Source organism: Stegastes partitus, unplaced genomic scaffold (genome assembly GCF_000690725.1).
Source record: "Stegastes partitus isolate 25-593 unplaced genomic scaffold, Stegastes_partitus-1.0.2 Scaffold452, whole genome shotgun sequence".
Taxonomy (NCBI): domain Eukaryota; kingdom Metazoa; phylum Chordata; class Actinopteri; family Pomacentridae; genus Stegastes; species Stegastes partitus.
Genome location: NW_007578183.1, coordinates 268,391 through 292,111, shown reverse-complemented (window position 1 = coordinate 292,111; position 23,721 = coordinate 268,391). Strand labels below are relative to the sequence as shown.

At 41.4% G+C, this 23,721-nt stretch overlaps 1 protein-coding gene across 1 annotated transcript in view; it reads right to left on the bottom strand.

Moving 5' to 3' along the window:
• The window catches only part of cachd1 (cache domain containing 1), a 105,761-nt gene that overhangs the window by 14,919 nt on the left and 67,121 nt on the right, over window positions 1-23,721 (bottom strand). Inside the window, exons 5-21 of the mRNA XM_008286360.1 lie at window positions 18,707-18,833; window positions 17,012-17,156; window positions 16,619-16,835; window positions 15,644-15,793; window positions 12,497-12,781; window positions 11,590-11,739; window positions 9,016-9,139; window positions 8,746-8,863; window positions 6,607-6,775; window positions 6,317-6,459; window positions 5,290-5,471; window positions 4,436-4,546; window positions 3,315-3,437; window positions 2,632-2,731; window positions 2,128-2,244; window positions 1,539-1,699; window positions 1,099-1,185 (exon numbers count right to left, since the gene is read on the bottom strand). Coding sequence (XP_008284582.1) covers window positions 1,099-1,185; window positions 1,539-1,699; window positions 2,128-2,244; window positions 2,632-2,731; window positions 3,315-3,437; window positions 4,436-4,546; window positions 5,290-5,471; window positions 6,317-6,459; window positions 6,607-6,775; window positions 8,746-8,863; window positions 9,016-9,139; window positions 11,590-11,739; window positions 12,497-12,781; window positions 15,644-15,793; window positions 16,619-16,835; window positions 17,012-17,156; window positions 18,707-18,833 — 2,509 coding nt within the window. The remainder of the gene's footprint in view (window positions 1-1,098; window positions 1,186-1,538; window positions 1,700-2,127; window positions 2,245-2,631; window positions 2,732-3,314; window positions 3,438-4,435; window positions 4,547-5,289; window positions 5,472-6,316; window positions 6,460-6,606; window positions 6,776-8,745; window positions 8,864-9,015; window positions 9,140-11,589; window positions 11,740-12,496; window positions 12,782-15,643; window positions 15,794-16,618; window positions 16,836-17,011; window positions 17,157-18,706; window positions 18,834-23,721) is intronic.

The following is a 23,721-nucleotide window of genomic DNA, read 5'->3' as shown; positions in this document are numbered from 1 at the left end:
TGTTGGGAAGGACAAACACATGCCCACATCATCATGACAGGAGTATGAAAGAGACCTGCCAGCTTGAAAATACAGCATGTAGGTGCATTTTAAGACACCACGATCAAGAAATTACTTTTACAAACACTTCATCTGAAACTCGCTCAGTGCTCGATAGTGCTGACAGCAAAGAACAAAATGTTAATTTTATGTCAAAGATCTTGCACATTACTCAAAATTTGAATATTTACACTGGTATTATAATTAATCATTAGTCGTTTACGGCAAAATGTGACTATGAATAAAAATGCTGCGATGTTCACGCTTCGCATGCCTCCTCTTAGCATTCATAAGAAACACCCTCAGTGCAGAATTGAACACAGTTAAATAAAAAGATTAACTGACAGTAGCGTTCGCCTGAATAACGGTTAAGAACTCCTGATCACATCTTTTCTAGTTTTTCCTCAGAGTTCATGTAATTTATTATGTAGACGCCGTCTCTGCCTGGGGTGTGACTGAAAACTCTGCACAAAAATATTCAGAAAAAGCAGCTAGGCTACAAAAATCTTTAATTTTCAGATATTTGCAGACAGTAGAAGCCATTTGCTCCTTTGCATTGATTTTCAGATCCAAAGAGTGCGAGTCATGACTTTCCTCTGGCCTTTTAAATAAGCTAAGAAAAAAAATAAAAAATCAAGCATGATCTAAAAAGTAACCGCCATCCAAAAACAATCCGAGCCATTAAAAAGTTTCGCCCAAGAAGCGATTAAGCTCAACCCTGAGGTCAGTGGCAAGAAGGCTTTTTACCAACTACTTCCTCAACACTGTAGCGCCTCAGGGGCTAAATGTGCTCTTTTCTGGGTATCTCACTGCTCTGCATTAACTGGGTGCTCCCTGATCCCTGTCATGTATCCAAGCTGATAGATGTCAGATATTGTGCAAACTCATCTTGTGCAATGTTCTATGTTAATATGGCATTTAAAAAAAAAAAGCCTCATTATCTGTTGTAATCTCTCTCTGCTGTAATTTGTGTTTGTGTCTAATATCCCTTTCCAGAACATTTAAGGACACAGTGTTGTGGCGCTCCAGTATTGTTTGTGCTTTAGACATAGTACCGACCTGTTCTCAGCATTGGTGAGGTTTCCTGTGCACTCATTGACCTCCAGAGGGCACTCACATGGACACTCGCACTCATTCTGCTCCATTCTGAACAACACAAACAGTTACAGTGCATGTCAGCGCGACACATCGTTGTCACGGTATAGATTATAGCAGATAACAATTATTCTGTTATATTTCTAATCAAAGTAACTTCTCTGCCTATTTAAAACCCACTGTGTGGCCTCTAAACTTCTAGAAACATACAGTTAACTTGTTGTTACTCATCAGACTGTACATTTTAAACACAGTTCTCTGCTGCTGCTGCGTCACACTTATCAAGTTCTGAACCTTAACTATTCTTTAATTGGTTGACTTCAAAATCATTTTTAACAGGGGTCTCGTCTTACATCTGCAAAGCTAAACACTATCTCTCAGTAGCGTTCTGTTTTAGTAAAGACCTGTGGCAGTTGAGGCAGAGCCGGTCCACCGTGCTGCAGGCGCAGAACGCCAGAGAATCACACGTCTCATTGACGATACCGGCAAAGGCGTTGGTGCCAGGGATTCTGGTCAGGCGGTATTTGGAACAGTGGCTGCCATGGACCAGGTTGGTGAGATCGCCCTGAAGGAATAAAGTTAGGAGAGGTCAGAGTGAGAAGTGCATCATTGTATCAGTACTTTATAATTGCGTATATATATGTTGCATGTGTATTAAATGTTCAATCTGACTAGACATCTTCGTATAAAATTAAATGAGCTTCATAGAGAAACTTAGACCAGGTTTGTGATAGTAATCTTAACCGCATCTTTATAATCTAAGCATGGGCATGAAACAAAGACGAACTATCCACTACAGTTTCAACATTATCACAATAAAAGGGAAACTGAAGGTTGCAACACTGAGTATCACCACTAGATAGCAGTGTTACACTATTAGATAATCTCACGCTGCTTAGACGTCTTGAAAAGTGTCGGCTTGCTGCAGAGTACGACAGCCTGAATCTGTCTCCTTCGAAACCATTCAGACATCTTATGTTTTTCCTGACGTACCACTATGCTGGTGTTGAACTTGTAGAAGCGCTGCACCGTGCGGTCACTGAAGCTGTTGCAAAGGTTTTTCTTCACAAAGTTGGGGTGGTTCAGGATGTCATTGGCCACGAGTGGCTCCTGCCAACAAAAAGCCAGGATGACAAAGCAGATGATTAGAAATACAGATATAGAAAGAGGAGGACAGATTTCAATACAGTTCTACACAACACATTGCTCCTGAAAGCTCTTGAAGTGTACATTTACAGTCGTTTGTTTAGGGATAAGAATGAGCCTGTTTTCGTGGGTAAATGTTTTTTCTAGTTTGTTATAGAAAGTAATGAAAAATCATTTGTGAGTAATTTATTAGAAAGTACTGAACATGTGTGCTGGTAAAAGACATGTTTACTGTGAGCTTTTCCAGTTGTGTTGTTTGTATTTGTAAAACAGACAGCTTGATTTATATTCACTGTTGTCTGTATATGTGGCTGTGACTTGTACATCGTTTATTAGCCTTGGGTCTTTTACCTTGTGTGTGATGTGCTGCTGCTCTGCAGGGGCATGACCTTTGGGGTCAATCAGAGTCGGGTGAGCGACCAGGTAGCCTCTGTCCTCCATTATGAAGCACCTACAATGTAAACAAATAAATATGGCAATCAATTTAGAACATACATTTTTGTAGTCATATCAGCACTATCACAAACCATTTGTCAGATCCCTCTTTCTCCCTAGTTTCATGCTCAGCATCATCTCTCTGCATAATACAGCTCCATTCTACTTCCCACCACTGCTTAACTATTTTGCCAAATACTGCTTCTCACTGTCCTATAGGCCTTTTGGGCTAATCCTGTTTTACAAGGCCTCTGGACACCAACGGAGAGAGCATGAAGGAAGTGAAGAGAGAGAAAGGCTAGACAGACAAGGGAAGAAGTGGAGATTTTTTTTGGAGAAGAGGGTGGAAGAAAAAGGATGAAGAAAACAAAAGGGGAGACATAAAAGCTGGAGAAAATGTGTAGGATTGAGGCAACAGCAACGCCACATCTCCAGCAGGAATGTCGTGATAATCAGCTTATGTCTTCCTCTTTTTTTTGCCCCCGTTCTCAGTCTATAAGCAAGTTTAATTCTTGCTCAGTAAAACAGAAATGTATTGATGAAATTCAAGGGGAAATGGAAGAAAGAAAGTGAAAAAGAGCTGACAGCCTTCTTCCTACCTGATCTTGTTGCCTTTGTCCTGGTTGCAGATGGGCAGCAGGTCCAATAGGACCTTATAGAAGTAGCGAAGCGTGAAGTCGATACCCATCACTGCAACAGCATATCCAGGGGCCATCTGAGAGCTGCAGACGGAGCACAAGATGCACAGGAAAATGCATCAAAGGGATCATAAATCTGAGAAACTTTTGAGCCAAACTTTCCTGATTGTGTAGTAAGGTGTATGCTGACTACTTTTCTACAGACCTTTATGGAAAAACCTAAATGTTTGGGGATAAAAAAAAATGCAAATTACACAGAAAATGCTTCACGCACAAGCATCTGCAGGTTCTCTTGAAATCTGTGTTTACTACAGACTGTATGTTACGCTCACTGAGCTAGTGTACAACAGCATCGTAATCCAGACTTATCACACACACTGATACTGAGTGTTTGTGTACATACTGAACTCTTGCATGGGCCGTGGTAAACAGTTGTTATTGTAACGCTGAGAGCAGCGTAACGGCCATCGTGGTGAGTCGTACTTTAATGTCACTGAACTAGAAACAAATGCTTGCAGCCTTCTCACAGCCATCAAGCATTTTGCAATCACATCTGTGGTAACTGAGCCAAAGGACAGAGTCCAACACTGACATTTGTAATTTGGCTTTTCCTCCTCCGCACAACCAGGAGTTGGTAGCGGACACTGACTTGCTCGAGGGCACTTTGGAAGAGCAGATACTTGAAGATAATTGTGACTGAACCCAGACCATTTGGTTGAAGGATATCATGTCACTGACTAAACAGCCCTGAAGCAAAAATGGTCAATGGCCTCCTTTAGTTTCCCTCAAATTATTTCCTGTCTTCAGAGATGGTGCAGTCTGGCTGAAATGACTTCTGGGCTGAGAGCCTGGCTGCCCGCAATGATGTCTTGGCTCGTAACAACTGTGAATCTGTTGAGCAGTATCTAATAAGAAAAGCTGATAATTTTATTGCCAAGGTGTAAAGATTCACAGAAATTTGTCAATCATTAAATGCAAGTGAGTATTTCTATGAAACAGATAGATGAGGAAGCAGACTCTGCCTCGGGTGCAGTAAAATATTATCCAATTCACTGTTGGATGAGTACACCCAGAACTCTTACCTGGAGGCATGGATGGTGTGGCTGATGGTGACAACGTAGCCCGCCCCGCCCACATCCAGGTATGGACCCGTGAAGGTGATGAGGCCCGGGTTAGCCACAGCATGCTGGTACCTAGACGACACATGACAGTCAAGAAAGCTATTAGATAAAACTGGAACCATCTTAAACTACATCTACATTAAGTTGTCTACATTTGGAAACACTGTTTTCTCATGTGAAAATGATTTGTCTCCCCATTAGAGATTCATGGTTTCAGCAGAGATCTTTGTCTACAGTGAAACACTTGACCAACAAAACTAAATGAAAACAGATAAAATCTACTGATTCCACCTCTTTTCTATGTTAGCATTTAAAACTTCCACTTAACCTTCATTCCCTGAGCCGCTGTCGTGTTTCCCAGTCAATATGCTTCCTCTTAACTAAACCAGGAAACACTGCTCTTACTAGAGGGAAACACTATATCTTACTTCAACACAAGATCTTTTCCAGTGTTATAAGATTTACACAGAAACTCAGCGTTGGGGGGAGAAAAATGTCTTTTTATTCTAAAATGTGCTCACAAGCCTAATGCGGATGTGTTTTCTGCAAAGTTCTACCATAAATCTTACTTTAAGAAGCTTCCGTAGCCAGCTCATTACTATTCAACACTCTGAGAGAGTCCTACCTGGATTCCACTCAATAAACGCTCAAGACCATCTTTCAGACACACACATTTTCTCTTTAACTCCTACTTACCCAAAACTATCTCAGACTTCCTTTTTCTCCCCCAAAACACACATGTACACACACGCCTTCGCTCCTTTCTCCTCCTCCCCCCCTCCTCCCCTCTTCACACCCTCCAGAGTAAGCCTCACCATTGTCTGCGGGTCGGGTCGAAGGCTTTGTCCATCAGTGATCCTGGGTAAATCCGGAGCACCCCACTGGGCGTTGCTATGTAACGGCGCACAATGTAGCAGTTGAGGCTACTCATTTCCATTAGTGTCATCCACTCATCCGTGACATGACTGGTTGCCATAACCTCGTTCCTGACAGAGGACTGCAGAGGGGAGAGGATGGAGAGAGAGAAAGAGAGAGGGAGGTAGACAGAGAGGGTGGAAAGACACAGTGATAGAAGTAGGCAAAGAGAAGAGGAAAAAAAGTTTAATCTGGAGTTGGCTTTAAAGTAAGTTGGATGAAACTTTTTGCTTGCAGCCAACCCACAAACAAAACAGAAAAACTTAAATCCCGTTAAATGAAACAGGCACAACAGTACGTGTCTACGCTGCATCTTAAATGGAAATTATTAAATTCTATCCCTGCTAAAGAGAGCATGAAGTGTGATCAAGAAATCAGAAACCCCACATTTAGAGATTAATGCGACTTGATTAGCCCCAAAGCTCTGCAGAAATCACATCCCAGAACCATTTTCAGACAAGCATCTAAGTTTGAAAGGGGTGATGAGGTCACTGGAGGGGGTCTTTAAGACTAGCCTGGGAATCGGCGCTGAGACTGGGGTTTGGAGTTCAAACTCTAACTCCCCCCAGGACAGGAATGCACACAGAATGCCAAAACCCATGTGGGGGTTTGTCCCCTTCTTAAAGATGCAGAACATCATTTGAATTTTGTTGAATTTCACATGTAATGTAAGGAGCCTGAAAAGCTTGACATGTGTGCCAGATGTTGGAAGAAATGTCAAAAAAAAGACTTCCAAGAACTCATGAGTTAAAAAAATCCAGTAAAGCACCAAGGGTATCGTACAGAGACACATTGATGGTGTTTGTACGATGTATTTAAGCGACAATATTTGCTAACAGTTTGAATCCTTTCTGTCATGTAAACAAGATTCAGGCTAATCTTTGCTGTGAGTTGCATGCGTGTTCCCAGGCTTTTGTGCTTGTGTACCTTGAGGCCTGGGTTGGCTATGAGCCTGGTGTTATCACTCAGGTAGGCAGTGTAGTGTTCCACCATACGCTTTGTTTCTGGCTGACTGAGGTGCTCATAGGGAGAAGAGAAACTACCAGCTGCCAACATCACAGTGGGGGACTCTGGGAAAGAGACAGAAAATGGAAAGAGGCACAGTCAAGAGTTGCTAATCAATGTTTTAGAGCTGAATATGGGTAAAAAAAAATACAGTTATTTATTCATGTTATCATATGTTTGTCGATGTCTGTAGATTCTGGCACTTCTCCTACCGACGGTGGCGAGCTGTTTGAAGTGCAGGCAGGAGCTGGGCTGACCCAGCAGGTCTAGACGATGGTACAGCAGCTTGGAGCTGGGAGCCGTGTTCAGGTTCTTCAGCTGCTTCACTGGAATCTCTGGCTGCACGTAAACGATGCACAGGATGAAAGACGTGTCTTGAACCTGGAGGACAACAAAAGGAGAGAATGGAGATTAATTCATATTTCATACTGAAGGATCCGCCTGATGATATTCAGTATTTGTCCTATTCTCAATAAATCTGAATAAAAGACCAATACGTTAGTGTGTGCCTTGATACTTTACAACTTCTCAAACTCATCTGAGGCTGCCAGTCATCAGCTTCTTCATCCTTCTGATGATTTAAATGGTTTCGGCTCCCAAATGCATAGTTTTGTTCTAAAAGAAGAATTTCCTTAAACTGCTGAGCGCTGTGCTTTTTGGAAAGCTGCTGTTCAAACAGCGGCGAAGAGTGCATTTGTCGGGCAATATTTTTAGCTGCGGTGCTAGCGGGATTGATTTGAAATAAACTACACTGTTATTGAAATAGAGATATAGGTCACCCAGTGCTGCAATTTGCAACGTGTGCTCACTGTTGTCTTTGGTCATCAATAGAGCAGTGCAACACACAGGAAAAACCTATACTGGGATTCGCCTGCTAATACGTAGAGGGATCAATTCATTGTTGGTTTTAGTCTTTCTATAGGATTAGCTGACTGAAAAACATGTAGAATATGAGCTGCTTTATTATCCAACATCTACATGACAATGCTACAGAATGCAAAGCGGGTAAGTAGGGGTTACCTTCGGCACATTTTTCTGGCAGGTGATCTCTTTGGTCTGATACCTTTTGTCAACAAAACACAGTGTTGACAGAGTTTATAGACTCCACTCGAACAGCATTCAAATTAATAGCGATGAGAGTCTGAGAATGTGGCACCACCCATCTCTAATAGCGCCCTGTTTCAGTGTTTACTGTCAGCCATCACAGCCTGTGTTTTATGGGCCTCAGGCGAAGATAAATGTGCCCGGTTTAACAACTGCTTTCACCACACCGGTTCTAAATGAACCCTGCAGGGCCAGTAGTTAGTTGACTTAGTTGATAAATCATGCAAACTGCAAAATATGTGACAAATAGCTTTCAGAAAGATTTACAATGTTCTGGTAATTCGGAAGAACCTTAGCATCACATTTTGAAGACACATTTATGTTTTAAGTCTGTTTATAAGCACAAATACTAACAACAGATATACTTTTAAAGGGGTCCCCTGGACATTACTTGTCCAGCAAAGTACAGAATGATGTGGAAACTTCATTGTTGCTTTCTAGGTCATTTACCCCTTTTCTGGCTCTGTAAAGCTCATTTTAAAAAACATACAGCTGCCAAACTCATGGCAAAGGTGACGTGTTTGAACTCTCGCGCCTGTGCGAAAAAAAAACTAAATGTCAAAAGCGTTTTAAAAAAAGGCCAAAATGAAATGCCTAAATTAAGTGTGATATTTCAGCTCCTGCCAAAAATTCTAAATGTCAGAAAGCAAAAAAGACTCGTGATGTTATTGCTGTGCTGTTGCCATTTGTTCCTAAAACATGACACTTCTGGGTCTGAGAGGAAAAGCAGATCGGAGGGATAGACAGATTCTGGGTGTGGGAGCGCTTGGTTTTTATTACGTCGACTCATTTAAGGCGGTCGGGGTTTGGTAGGGATGTAAAGACATAGAGGAAGCATGAATCTCTGAACTGCTTTTAGACACCAGTACAGTAATGATAAAGAGCTTTAAACAGAGAGCGAAGAGACGGAAAGAAAAGTAAATGAAATCGTTTTTGTTCCACCACCATAATGGCTCCATGGACCAGAGCCAACGACTGACTGCAAGCACTTGTGTTGCCTCAGAAGTACGATCCTTTTGCTTATACTTACTCAGGCCCGCTGGCATTGAAATGAAAATGAAGTATTCTCTGGCAACAAATTATTGAATTCTGTTGCATCATTTGTTTGACTCTGTATTTGCATCGTTTTTTTTTTCCTTTTTAGTAAACATCAGAATTATGCAGACAATAAATGAAAGATGCTGTGTGTACTATAGAAGGACTTCTAAATAGCATTCAAGTGTATGAAAGTCTATAGGGACACCTACCAGTTTCCAGGCATAGCTGACATTGTATGCATCTTTGCTGTTGTCCCTGAGCCGGTTGGTGTGCCAGGACAGAGAGGAGTTAACTGGCACAGCGATGACCTGACTTCCTAAAGGGAGGCTGCAAAAAAGAAATACACCATAAGTCAAAAAAATACACAAAATCTGTGTCCATAGCTGCAAGAATTCAATTTTTTAATGGTTTTTCAAGCCAACTCTAAACTTCAAAATGGATTTTAGATTTGACGTAACTGCTATTAATCTTTTTCTTACCTGAGGATGTTCTGTCGGACAGCAGGGAATCCTGGGATATTCTCATAGTGGATGATATCTGTGTGCAGGGGAGGCTCTGTCATGAGGTAGGGCCGCGTTAGGGACGGGTGCATCAGGGTGTAACCTAAGAAATCAAGCAAGTGGTTGCAGCATCATACATATTTTGTGCAACAGTAAAAACAACAGACACAAACCTATTAAGAAAAACAGCATCTGTATGCATGATCAAAAGAGCAACAGCGGGCTATTTGGTGGCTACTGTCAACAAGGTGCTATCAAAGTGCAGTCGCACTGCACAGCTCCCTGTGTCATCGTTACTTTTGCACCAAAATGAAGAATTCTCATTTTAATGCTGGTCTCCATCCAAAAGATCCAACTGCTGAGCTTCTAGCCTTTAAAATGTTCTAAAGGAGCTCAGTGGCAAACAGTTCTCTCTGGTAGTGTTAAGAAGTGTAGTGCTGTGATAAACACCACTCTTAACAGCTGCCGTAATCAGTTTTGGAAGCGCCAAAAAGCTCCCAAGATACTGGTCTAAAAGCCCATCTGTTTTAAAGGGAGTAAACAAACAAAACTGTGTGTTTTTATAAAAAGTTCTAATATACAGTGTATATTTACTAAAAGAAAAACTAACAAAAGTAAAAGTGCACAATCGCTGCAGAAAAGTAGCCACACAAAACAACGTGTGGTGTTTCAGACTTTTTAAGGAGACTCCATCTGCTGCCAGCTTTTTCTTATCCTGTTAACAGTTCGTTACGGTGCACATCATATATTCATCTGTATATAATCCAGCTCTGGAGCAGGTTTGCTTCATTCTGATCAACACATGTAACTTAAAAAAAGTTAAGATACACTAAATGTAAATATTACAAATACAGTCATCTATTTCTGACTCTTCAGTCCGGAAGCCTTTTGTCAGCTGCATACTTAGTTAATTATATTTACCTTAAACTCTAATTGGCAACAGACGATTTGAATGCCTGCTAATAACTTTAATGGGAGTCATTTGTCAATGTTTATGGAGTTGCAGCACTAATAAGCATGGCGCAGTAATAAGCCATAATTTGGCGGCATATTTATTACAATAACAAACACTATAGAGGAGAAAAAAAAAGTCACCGAAAGGCACAGCAAAGGAGCAAAACTCATACAGCTGAATAAATTAACTCGCTATAATTAGCTTTAATAGTGAAAAATTCTGCATTAATTCAACCTTCCAGGTGAGCTGTGTAAATGTCATTTACTCGGCACGTTGTATGACTTTCCCTCAGTCTGCTTCACCTCTCTCCTCCCTCCCACCATCTCTAATTCTTACTGTCAACGCTTAAAGTCTCCCACCTGTCCTTCAGCTTTTTTTTTTTTTAATCCCCCCAATTTCACTCCTGATTAACATAACACTGTCTTCGAGGTCCAAAAAAACAAACACAAATTCTGTGAGTTTATTGTGGCTGCTGTTACCCGTCAACACAGAGAGATAAACCTGCCCTTGTGTTGTCTACTATAACGTTATAAGTAAATTTACCTTTGTGCTTTGTAAAAAATCACATGTTAGGCTTACTGTACTTGGAAAAGGTTGTGCTTTTAAAATTGTGTGTAAACTTGAAGACCTCCAGGACACTAAAAACTCTTTAATTTCCTCACATTCTTGCCATTCCTACTCCTGGCATTGCTCATTTTCACCTCAGCGTTGGCAGTAATCTGCATGCAGTGCACTTTCTGAAAACGGAGCAAGAACTGCAACTGAATGCTGGATCAAGAGCTGAACAACAAAGTCTAAAGTTGCCTCTCCTTTCATCTTCTCCTTCCATTTGTGAAGTCAAATTTCACTGTGTGTTTCTACCAATCTGTAGCTGCAATGCCATCTAGCAGAATCCTGACCATTAAACGTCTCTTCCCTCCAGGCCCACAGAGCACAACCTACCTGTTGTGCAGCTCCAGCAGTTGAGTCAAGACCCCCTCAGCTGAGGCCAAGACAAACCAAGACCGGACACAAGCACTAACTGCCCTGCACTGAGGCAACGTGCTGAGGCATGGCTCAGCAGAGGCTGAAATGCCAAAGAAATGCCACTGCTACCTACAAGACGTCAATTAAGTCTAATAAGGGATAATGGCTGTGGAGGAAGTTGAAACAGACAAAATAAAGTGTAATTCTATTTGTATGTGAAACAAGAACACCAAAATGTGCTTCTCAAAGGCTGTAACTAATAAAGATTGATACCCTGAATAGGCACAGAAATGTTTTGTCGACCGCCGGAGCCTCAGACGTTGCAGGAGCCTTCCTGATTGATGCTCGCTGGGGTTACAAGGCTAGAAATCTAAGCCACGGGCAAAGTGTGGCTTTGATTTGCTCCTCTGTGTTTTGCATAACCTGGCTGAACCGTTAAAACTGTGCATGAAGACAGATTTAAAGCCTCATTTGCAAAATACATCTCCAAACAACACTGCTAATACTGCTGGCCACAAACTTATAGAAACCGTAGCGCCAGATAATCCTGCTTCTTATGGATTCAAGCAGAGGAGTCGGGTGCAAAACGAAGACGTCTGCAGAGTTGACTACTACCCGTGTGTGTGACTGACCTTTGTTGTCGATGAGGAAGGTGTAGGAAGCCAGAGAGTCTTGGTAGTAGGTGACGTCCTCCAAGATGTAGGCCAAGTTCACATCCACGCCGACCACGCCCAGGAGAAGGTTACCAAAGTAACACGGCCGGCTCACGGTCATAATGAACCCTGGAGAAGGACAAACAAGCATCTAAGTAAGGTTCTTGCAACACGTCAGCTTAGTTTGACACACAGAGTATCATCAATGACTTCACTTGAATCAGACAGCTGTCAGCGCTGACCACAATAATCAAAAACGTGTCCTTATCACATCACAATAAGTCGTTTTTTGCACTTTTTGACGTCACATCGGTTTTAAGGATTGCCACAGTGACTTGTTGAATGTTTCAAGCAACAGGCTGCAGTTCTTTTGAACAAGGTAACCAGCTTTACATGCTGCTGTAGTTGATGGAAAAACGTGTGCAGCATTAAAACACGTTATCAGGGGTTATACAAGGGTTAAAGATGTGTAGAGTATCAATAATCAAACGCACTTCAACACACTTTTGTGTTGGAGTTTGTGTTATTCTAAATTTTGTCACCAAGATTTAATTTCTTCTTGCACATTTAAATTTGTCTTCTTGATTACTAATAGTTGTTATTGGTATCAGCCGTGGGGGGAAAAAAAGCCCTAAATCTCATCATGAAATCACAATTACAGCATTTACTGGTACAACTAATAACTACATATGTTGTCAATTTATGACAACTATTACTGAAAGCTTTACGATTATAACTTACTTTGTATTTATTACTACGTAACTGAATTCATGATGAATTATAAATGATAAATAAATAATCATTTGAAGTTGCTCTGAATTGATAAAAGTGTTGCTGATTTGACATCAGTTCGGACTGGAGCTTGTTGTCGGTCCACAACACTCACCGTCTCCCATGGGGTCAGAGTAGGGCAGGCTGAAGCGTGCCAGGTCGATCATTCGATTGGGCAGGTTGATGTAAAAGCGTCCCACTGTCGTCTCCAGGTTGCTCAGCTGGTTCAGCACCATCATGCTGCCCTTCACCACCGGCATCATGGAAACTCCTGCTGATCCAGATGAGGACGCCGCTGACGATCGGTCTCGGTCGGACATTCGGTCGACGCCGTACTTCACTGAGTTCTGCTCCGCAAGGTCCCTCAGGAAGGCCAGCTCCTTCAGGCCTGTAACTCCCTCTGCAGAAGGAGGGAGGGGGCGTGGAGGTTAAGAAAAGAAGATGACGGAATTTGTTTGACTTAATAACACCAGGATATTGAGAACAAATTCACAACTGATGGCTTGCCTACAGGTTTATTGAACAGGATAACTGCAAATAAAAAGAGGACGGAGTGGTTGAAAGTAAGCTTAAACAAGTAAACAACTTTTCACTTCAGAGCACATGACTCAACTCGTGGTTTTCTTTCCCCTCTAGCTGGAAAAATACTATTCCTTCAAGGAGCCAGGAAGGCAGAATCACAGCCCTGCCACCAGGGGCTGAATTCAAATTCAAGTTTGTTTTTAGAACAATTAACCTGATAAAGTTCACGTGGTCAAGCAGCAAAAGACTTGCTTTAAACTGGATCATTGTAAATGCTGCCACATGAATTTCCTAAACTAATTTGGCACCCGCAGCAGAGATATTTCATACATGCAGGCCCTGACTTGTGATCCTACGTCACCATCTCTATAAGCTTCGGCTGTACAAACCCATGCAAACGCCAAACCCAGCTGTCATCTGTCAAGCTCAGAGATCATGACACAAATAAATCCCTCATCTCTTAAAAGAAAATATACAACTGAGATGTTAATGCACACTTCAGACTTTATCTTTCCAAGCCTCATAAGGTCATTTAGAGGAGGATGGATAGCTGTGGCTGGCCCCCACAGCTGTCACCTGGAACATTTGGCATCCCACAATCTATTGGGAAGGATAGAGCAGAATGTCTGCCAGTATCCAATCATTGACTGGATTACAGCAGAATCCCTTTTTAATGCCAAGGCTCTGCTCTTTTGATCACCACGCTGAGCCATAGACGGAGGCAATGTCGCCATGGGTGGCAGTGTCAAATGAACACAAAGTGGAAATTTTGCTGACAGCACAGGAACCTGCTCACTTTTATTTATGAGAGAAGGAAATCTGCTGTTCCTACTGGAATAATGCTTGCAGGAATAATGATTTTGAAATGCCAAATGTTTGAATTTTGGGAAAATGAATGTGTTAAATGCAATAGTTGCATTTACAGTTAGGGTTTCTGTTTAAATAAGAAAACTGGAGGTGTAGCAAACTTGTTGAATGCATTTCTATATTTATAAAAACAGATGTTATGTTTAAAACGTTTCTGTTTGAAAATGTGCGAACAAAAAATCATCTTCTCTATCTTTTCTTTGCAGCTAAATCATATGGTGTGACCAGAACTAACTGCCTTTTTAATTTGAATAGTTTAGTTTTAGCCATGATGCTACTTTTTGTGACTTATTTTTTTGACTTCTATCATTAAAAACACATAAAAGCTCTATTCTACTCCACCACATCAGAATCTGTTCTGCATGGTGCATGTCAACAATACCTTCATATTGGTAAAGGTACTGGGTACCTTTTAATAGAATTGAGAAGAAATAGTTTCAAATGCAACTGAATACTTTGAAGCACCTATACAGAATGCGGCTAGAGTATGTTCAAAGCAACAACATCTCAAACTGTTCAGAAACAACTGGTTAATAATTAGAGAGGTGTCATTTATCCAGGAAAATAAAGCACATTGCTGGTTCCAGCTTCTAACATGTGAAGATTTTTCTCTGTTTCATATGATTGTGAATTAAATATTTTCATGTTTTTGTCAGACAAAACAAAACGTGGTTGGCATTTTTACTCTTTTTTTTTTTTTAACTCCTACAAACTTAACAACCAAGTGAAAACACGAAAAAAGACTCAGAAACCAAAGACAGCATTTTGGTCGGGGTAACAAACTGTTTTGGTAAAGGCGGTAGACATCGCAAACATGCACAAACACACACACACACAACTGTGCGTTGTACTGCCAAGGGACTGCTGATCTCCTTGAACAATCAGCCCTTCACATTTGGCAGAGGATGCAGGGAATAAGACTCCCACACCCACAGCGAGCCTTTCAGCTGTGTGCAACAGCATCAGCAACAAAACAAATGTTTTTTTGAATATGCAATGCTAATAAACTCAGAGGATGATAGATTTCTGCATCCTTTTCATCATCTCTCTTTAAAGAGCCAAGGTCCTCTGTCAGTCACACGCAGAGTGAGCAGCACGCCCTTTGAAGTCTCACTCTCTCCTCTCTTAGATGTACCTCATTTCCATTCTGCGATGCAAAAATGATTTGTATTAATGGTGGACTAATGCATGCACAGCAGAGGTGAGTGTAAGTGTGTGTGTGTGTGTCTGTTTGTGTGTTGCAGAGGAGGCGGGAACTAGAGGAGGCAGATGGATGGACAAGGACAAAACCAGAGGAAAAGGAAGCATACACAACCGCAGACCAACACACAGAAAACAAAAAGCCTGTGAGGTTTCAGAGCACCTCTCTAACCTTCAGTCTTCTCTTAAGCTCACTGTACCCAAGAACAGAGAATATCTAACATTAGGATATCAAACACACAGAAACAGCTCCTAGTAGAGTTAAAAAGGATCGAAGCACTAGACATACAACTGCTCGGTACATTTACGGACAAAACTAGTCCATGTGGGTGATTTATTTCCAAAAATTTTTCAGCTGGACTCTATTCCTACACAAGTATACATATTCAAATGAAGTAAAACAAAGGATGCACTACTGTGTGCTGTAATGGTAAAGACAAAAGGCCACCACACTTTACCTACTTTATATCACACTGCAGACTCGTAGAAAAAGATGAAAATTGGATTTAAAATGTTTAAAAAAGTAGTACAAAATTGCTGTTTCATCTTAATATTTCCTTTTTACTTGTCCCGACATTACTGAAAATCCTTCCCACGCTGTCCTCAATGCAGGAGAAAATACAAGTTGGATACTGACTTGTTTGAATGCAGGGACATAATACGAGTGACCTACCATTCATGAGAGCGTAGGTGAGGATCATGACCGAGTTGTTGAGGTGTCGGTTCTCCTCTCTGACCACACTGAGCGTGGCTCTCTTCTCCTGCTCTGATGACTCTCGAGACGTGATACCGGATGACAGGTAGATGATCACCATGTCTGTGGCTGACAGAGGACAACAACACACATGAGACATGTCAGTTAAAGGGATAATCTGGTTTCTTTAAGTGAGGTCGTATGGAGGTGCTTATCAATAGACGATGCATTATTTGCAGTAGATGGCAATTCACATGTCAGGAGGACCAGAATGGAAGCGAAGCGATGAGCTGCTGTAGGAACTGTTAACAGCAAAACATATTTCAGTCACCTAACAAAAGCCCTCCTAAATAAAAAAAATATATGTCTCTTAAACTATATGCTACATTTAGATTGTGACCACTGCTTTACCTTGCTGTCAAAGAGCCCTTTCCGATGGATAAAGGAAGCAGTGTAGCCAGCAGACTCCGTTAACAAAAATAGCTATCTTTCCTCACAAAATAATCACCGTGTCAATTTGTTGTTTAAACACCAAAGTCACACAACAACAAACAAATTAACCAATCAAGTCAGCGATAGACCAGCAACTCTAGTGTTCTGCAATGCAAAATTACAGTTTTCATCAATGGAGTCTGGTGGCTGTGTGACAGCAAGATACAGCAGCAAAAAATTCTAAATGTAGCATGCACCCACACAGGATTTTTTTTTAGGCATCTGAGACATGTCTTGCTGCTGACCCTATCCACAGAAGTTCACTACTTAGCTACTGTGCTGACCCTCCAGTCTGCTTCTACAAACTGGCAAGGTGCCATATACTGTATGTCAAATACGCCAACAAAACCTGCAAAAAAAAAAACTGGACTAGACCAGTGAGACAATGCACAGACAACTGCACATTCCTAACACGCAGCATCACCACAATTTCACAATGCCATCTTCCTCCGTGTGTCTTACTCGTGCTCTGTCTGCTGAGGCTGCTGGTGTTTCGCAGCAGTTGGAAGGCCTTCTGGAAGCCCGCCGCGTGCTGTGTGGCTCCATCAGAGGCCTTGATGTTGGAGATGAAGGTGGTCATCTTCCTCTTGGTCTCGCTGGTGGCCGGAGACAGTAGACTCTTGTAGCACTGGTCTAGAGAGCAGGAGCGAACTGTCTCTGCCACGGACAGGATGGAGATCTTGGGAGGAGAAATAATGAAATGAAAACGCAGCTATTTGAAAAACACTAACGTCTCTAAAAGTTTTTGTTAATTTCCCTAAGCCCTTTAGATTATGTAATGAGCTTTAAAATAAAAGAGTTCTGAATATGTATGTATTCTTAATAAAGAGAAAAGGCATGTTCCCTTTCACAAACCTTGTCATGTTCATCTATGGCATTGAGGATGACCAGTGCAGAGTCCCTGGCGATCTGAAGCTGTGTGTCCGTTACAGACGCTCCGTGGTCAACCATCACCACAATGTGTTTCGACTGTGGACGCACTGCTGAGACGTACACAGGCCTGCAACAACACAAACACAAATACACACGTGGACATGTGAGATACTCGACCAGACAGAAATATATCCCAAACACACACTCTAAGCAGTTGTACAATTGTGGAGCAGTTAATACTCTAAAACCACGTGTGCATAAATTCCTACAATTGTAGGAGAAATCCTCAAGCATCAAAAGTTACAAAAGGACTTTACAATTCCATTAATGCTCATGTGGTTCTTGAGTTATGCAATATGATTTTTAAGTTCACAGTTGGAAAACCTAAAGTGCAGCAAAGTGAACTTTCTAGAGATGAAAACATTTTTAAAAAACTATATTTATGCAGGTAAGTGTGACTATGAACCCAGTTATCCTTTACAGGAATGACCGTGTTACTTATTGCACCATCAGGATTATAAAGATGTGGATGTAGGGGCAGTTCACTTTGTTCTTTATCCACTGAATCTGCATGAGAAGAATGAGCCTGCAGTGGACTGATGAAGGCAGACTTGTTGGCTCGTTGGAGGTATTTGTCGTGGCAATTTTTCAGATTTTCACCGCTGAGTAGCAAATGCCACTAATGTATGTCTCTTCTGTGCTAATGACATACTAGACGATCGACATCTATTATTCTGAAGTAATTCTAGAAATGCAAAAATAGAACTAATGAGGCATTTTGTTTAGTCTTCAAATATTTTCAAGATTTGATGAAGATTATCATCTGAGACGTGTGTCACTGTATGTGCTAAGTCAGTGGGCTACAGGCGGGTGCAGAGTGTAGGGGGGTCAGAGCCTCTGTGTGTGTGGTCTACTGGACAAGGAGACACTAACAGAGGGAGAAGAAGGACTCACAAAGCCTCATTCACGCTTGAAGCAAGCCAGGCAACGTCATTTCTCCCATGGCTGTACGCCAGCTCACTGACTTGAACAACAAGAGGGAAAAAAAAATCCTAAAGACATGATAAAAAAGAAAAAAGAAAGAAAGCGCGTCCATGCAAAATGCACAAGGGCGCAAGAGAGAGACGTCTTTCAGCCGTGGCCACAAAAAAATCAACAACACTGGAGGTGTGAAATTCCAACGGGCTTTAGTGGTACGGAGCCACATTCCTGCCAAGGGCATGTGTGGTCAGGGTGTATGAGGGCAGCATGCCATCAACATGCCCTCTGGGCCACCCCACAGCAACTGGCAAAGGAGAGGAGGGGGGTGGAGGGGTGGAGGGGTGTCAGAGGCCGAGGAAGATGAAGGCAGGAACAAGTTGTTGTGGCTTAAACCTCAGCCAGTCTGTTCCAGTAGTCCCGTTTGCAGCAGCATGTATGTGCACCATGCAGAGTGGCAGCAGGCCCTCGGAGCTTTAGTGATTGTTTGCTGTCTGTTGCTGCTGTATTGTGTGAGCTACATGAGTTTCCCCAAGGGCATGAAAATCTAAAGCACCTACATATCTATCTAGTTTGCTGCATAATATACTTAACAAATGGTGCATTTGGTATTAACTTGGTGAGTCATTATTGTCTCTTTACCCAGTCAAACAGCTCAATGACAACAGGGAAGAAGAAGAAGAAGTGGTTGTTGTGTACCTGCTACGGTGCTCGTAGTTTCCTTTACAGTGGAACTTGTGGGCAGGGAAGACGGTGAAGATGCCCTCCTCTGAGCTGAAGTACTGCCACTTTATCCCGGGATTGGACTTCAGGTTGTCGGCCAACACTGCAGAAGGAAGAGACAGGGACAATTAAAGACACAGGGTTTCGAAACAGGAAAGAGAAAGACCATGAAAGGGAAAAAAAAAAAAAACTGAGTGAGAAGGGGGGGAAATAGGAAAGGCAGGAGGAAAACAGATCAGTAACTGGGGACTTCAGTGCTGTTGAGAGTTTCTCTTGTTTGGAGTTAATGCTACTGAGAACCAAAACCTCTTTCAGGGGGCCGACCTTCTGAGTTCAGGGGTCAACTGCACTTCCTGTGTGAAGGAAAGAAATCCCTGACATGACAAGATGAGTCCAAAATACACACAACATACTGCGTCCATGTATTATTGCAGTCATGATACTCGTGTCCTCTTGCCTTTTACTTAGATTGTGTGAGCTGGCTAAAGAACCAGCTGTATGAGTGTAAAACATTGTATGTAAAACTGAGCTTTCCTGACTCAAGCACGCATTAAAAAAAAAAATATATATATATATTACATGTGTGATATGAGAAAAAGGCTACACGTGGCACAACTTCTGAACATTATTTGGACATATTAATTCAAAATCCTAGCAATATGTGGAAGGGATGACACATGGTAACCAACATGTATCTCAACCAACGAGACTCTATGAAAGGGAAAAATGACAACAAAAAAACATAAATAAATAAAAATAAATAGTAATACTCTAAAACAATTTATATAAAAAGCAAAATGAATTTTGTATACATGCAAGTTTTTTGGTTGCGTAGTGTTTATTAGCTTGCAATAGCTAACGTAATCAGCTGTGTGCTAGCTGTTAGCTAGCTAGCAATGGCTAACCTGGCTAGCAGCTCTGTACCTGTAGGAATGTGTTTACTAAATTCAGAGCTCTGAAAAAACTTTTTTTTCCCTCTCATCTTTTTACATTAATGAAGCAGATTCAGAAAACTAAAGAATTTTGTTGCTGAACTTGAAACATTTTCAACTTCCACAAATACATGAGTTCAAAGAACCTGCTTCGTGTTATAAAACAGAGTTAGATATGATTCAACCATTCGTGTAGAAGACAACTTAAAGCTACTTTGTGGGAAGAGTCTAACTTGAAGAGGGAGTCTGTGATTCTGGAAAGACATTGTTGATAATTAGCTAGTTAGCTTACAGACGGTTAGCGTGTTGCAGATTTTTCCATCCCTGAACTGGACTCACTCGAATATATGTCACATCAACACTTTGTTCATGAGAAGAGTTCTTTTGAACACCATCGACACAATGTTTTCCACATACAGAGCCAGGTATGTGTGCAAGCATTTGTTTTTTTAGTGCACGCACAGAACAGACAGCCAGCAGCCGGTGAGGAGATATTCATTAAATAGAACAAAAGCCGGCTGATCCAACCACCACAACATGGCCAGAGGTTGGTAGACTCTTCTCCTCTGTGGTTCCCCGGTGGTGGAACGAGCTACCAAACTCTGTTCAATCTGCTGATTCCCTCTCAGTCTTTAAGAAAAGATTTAAGACCCAGCTCTTCACTGAACACCTTAGCACTTGTCAGACTGAAAACAAAAGAAAAACAAACCAAAAAGAAAAACAAACCAAAAAGAAAAAAAAAAATTCCTATTGTCTCCTATACAGCCTGCTGTTGGCACCAACGCTCTGTCACACTTGAACTTGTTTTATGGCACTTATCCAGGCTGTTTTCTCCTGACTATATCCTTGCTTGTGTTGTATCCACTCTCAGATGCAAAATGAAACTGCAGAACAGTAGAATGAGAAGTGCATTGGACTCCACCTTGAAATTGAGGCATCATTTAAGTAATATTTGTGAGCTGCTGCACACTAACTTCTGTAAGCTGTTAACTTTGCTTACATTAACGTTTTCCCATTTGTGGCCTTTTGACACCGAATCAGATCTGCCTGCCTGTTGGAACCTGACAGGGAATCAAATCCATCACTTTCGGACTAGACTTACAGAGTAAACATGTTTCGGCATTTCCCCATTCACACCTGTCACAGAGTAAATTTGCTCACAAAGAACATGAGTTCTGAACTGTTCAACTCCTGGTGAGCACACAGGACATTTCATTCATTTTTGATTCTGGATTTTGTCTGAAATAACAGCCAACTACAGCCTCTGCAGAGTTATGAAGAATATTTGCTCAAAACTAACAGAGATTTTTCCTTTTTCTTTTTTTTCCCTTTACTGGGTCACAGAGTCAACAGTATCTTCACAGAGATCCCATCACAAAGCCGGCAACTTCCTTTCCGCTCACTGCAACACAAAACGGCCTTTCACAAAGAGAAGGGGGGGAGAAGGAGGGAAGAGGAGGAGGTGGCGTTTGGGAGACACAAATAGAAACTTTGAGCCTTTAACCGAAGCAAAAACAGAGACGGAGAAGAAACAGAGCGTGGCCATCAAAGTAGGCTTCATTAAAATAATACAATGCAGCTGTTAAAATACAGGAATGCAGACCAACCATGGTGAATCCAATCACCCCAGGTCCTCAAACAGCTCAAGTAATCTTATTATTACAGTTTGACAATCCTTACAGGATAGCAAACTTGATGGCAGGTTGAAAACATTAAGAAGCTGCGTGGCGATCATACAAACTGCCATTTCCAATACATGTTTGTTTTATGTGATTGCATCGAATCTTGTGCTTATTTTTGGCTAGAAATTAACCTCGTCTAAAATTAACTCTCATATACTAGAATAATACTTTTTAAAAGTCTGGTTTGATTCATCAAGATGTTACGATTCTTAGTATCAATAAATATTCATTGCTTTGTCTGCAGGTCGTGAGCAGCTGTATGTATTCACCAGCTACTTTGCCATTGAACTGGCTATTTGTTATTATTTGGATGGAGGTTTCCATGGCCTAGAATAGGATTTCAAATATCTTCTTAATTACGTATGCTCCCTGCCAGACGAACTACCATCCTTACATGTCAGTTTGGTCTGAATAGTCCCAGAATGTGGTTCTTGGCTTGTGATCATGTTGAATTAATCACCTGCTAAAGAGAACCTGCGTTGACCTTTTCCAACCTTCCAGCTACAAGTCAAAGCTTATTTTTTTCTCCTCTGGGTGGGATGGAAAATCACAGGTCAACTAATTCAGCTAATACCAAAATCCGAGTCACATACGAACTGATAAATCACAGAACTGGTGTGAAATCGTCCAAATGCCAAACATTATAAACGGCACCAATAAAAGCACCTCTGGCTACATTTACTTGGCGAAGAACTACTTCTTTTTGAGACACAGCGGGTTTGCCCGTCATACATCATCCCTGCCTCGTCACTCCATCCATCTCAGAGGCTCGTATAAACAGGAACCACTCAGTTGTGTTGACAGTGGAAGAAGGGCTCTGTATACATCTGTCAGGCTACAGTGCTCCATTCTGCCACCAATGTTTAGATCTTCTCAGAAAACACGTGGTCAAAGCCAAGAAATCGGACCCAAACGACACTCATTTCCTCCAACCTGACTACTATCTGCAAATGACCTGCTCTGATAGATCTGCAGCAACGTGCATACATAAACACGCCAAATGCACAGCTTTAAGTATCGCTTTCTAGTGGAGAATGATTCACAGATTGCAGAAATGTCAGACGTATCTGCTTCTAGTGCCACCCAAGTGTATCCTCATTCTGACCTACTTAAACAGTTCTCTTTTACGAGAGCTATAGACTGCACACTTGAAGCCATCTTGCCCGTTCACTCCGCAAAAGACACAGTTAACGGAGAGTCGTTTAAATCTAAAGAACGAACGAGATGCTTCTAATCAATTTCATTAACAACGAGATAAGAAATGCTGATTTAAATATATGGTGTCATTACAGCAATTGCTCGCTGTGTATTTCTGTTTTCTTCATGTCTGACTGCATAAACAACACCAGCTATACGAGGGCAGTGGAGTGCTCTGAGCTAAATGCTGACACCTATGCGCAGATACGCGTTTAATCTGTACATCTGAAGAAGTTCAAATCGTCAATATTTCCTCGTCTGAATTTAGAACTGCCTCCGATCATGTGTGCACAAGTGATGAAGGACCTTTGAAACTGTACGTACACATGTTTTAACTAAATGTAGCCAACAATATTATAATAAAAATGAAACTTTACTAATGCACGGATCAAATGCAACTATGCAAGTGCTTCCTCTTCAGCTGAGATCGGTCGACTCCTGTGAAACTTTTATGAGGCATCGGAAAACGTTTTTATTTAGCCAGGCTTTTGGTTGAACTGTAGCTGCTTCATTTTATTTTATTTGATCTAATTTCATTGTATTTTATTTATTGTTGTTGACACACTGTATTCTAGCTGTTGCTCCCCTGTTATAACAATTAATTACATTATTGTTTTGTTTTTATCCTTGTTTTATTATTGTTGTGAGCACTTTGTGATTCTGTATCTGTGAAAACTGCGATATAAATACACTTTACTAATTTAACTTACAATCCATGCCCTTTCCTCCTCATCAATTACTGTTTTGATTAAAATCTTCAACTACAACGCTGTAGTTTCTCAGCTTACAATGGAGTATATGAGAATGTCCCTTTTGGTTCTCTCAGTTTTTATTGGTTTGGCCTGTTATGACGAGCTACTTCCACCAATATCACCAACTGGGACGCTAAAGGGCCGTTAAAAGAGTTGCCAGGGGCAAACATCTTTACATCCCCGAAAGGTGTGCAGGGTCACTCTGCAGTGCTGTGTCCTTCACAACATTGCAACAGTTCACGTCATTTCTCCTGGAATGGAGTCGCAACTAGACCGACCAAATGTGTGACCTCCTGGCAGGGCTGCAGCTACATGCTTGCCATGATTTAATACAGCTTCTTTAAGGATCGTGAGTATAAATATAATTTTAAAATGGCGAGCTGAATCCTACTGTTGAAATAACCTGCTTTTCTGTGCTGGAAACTTCA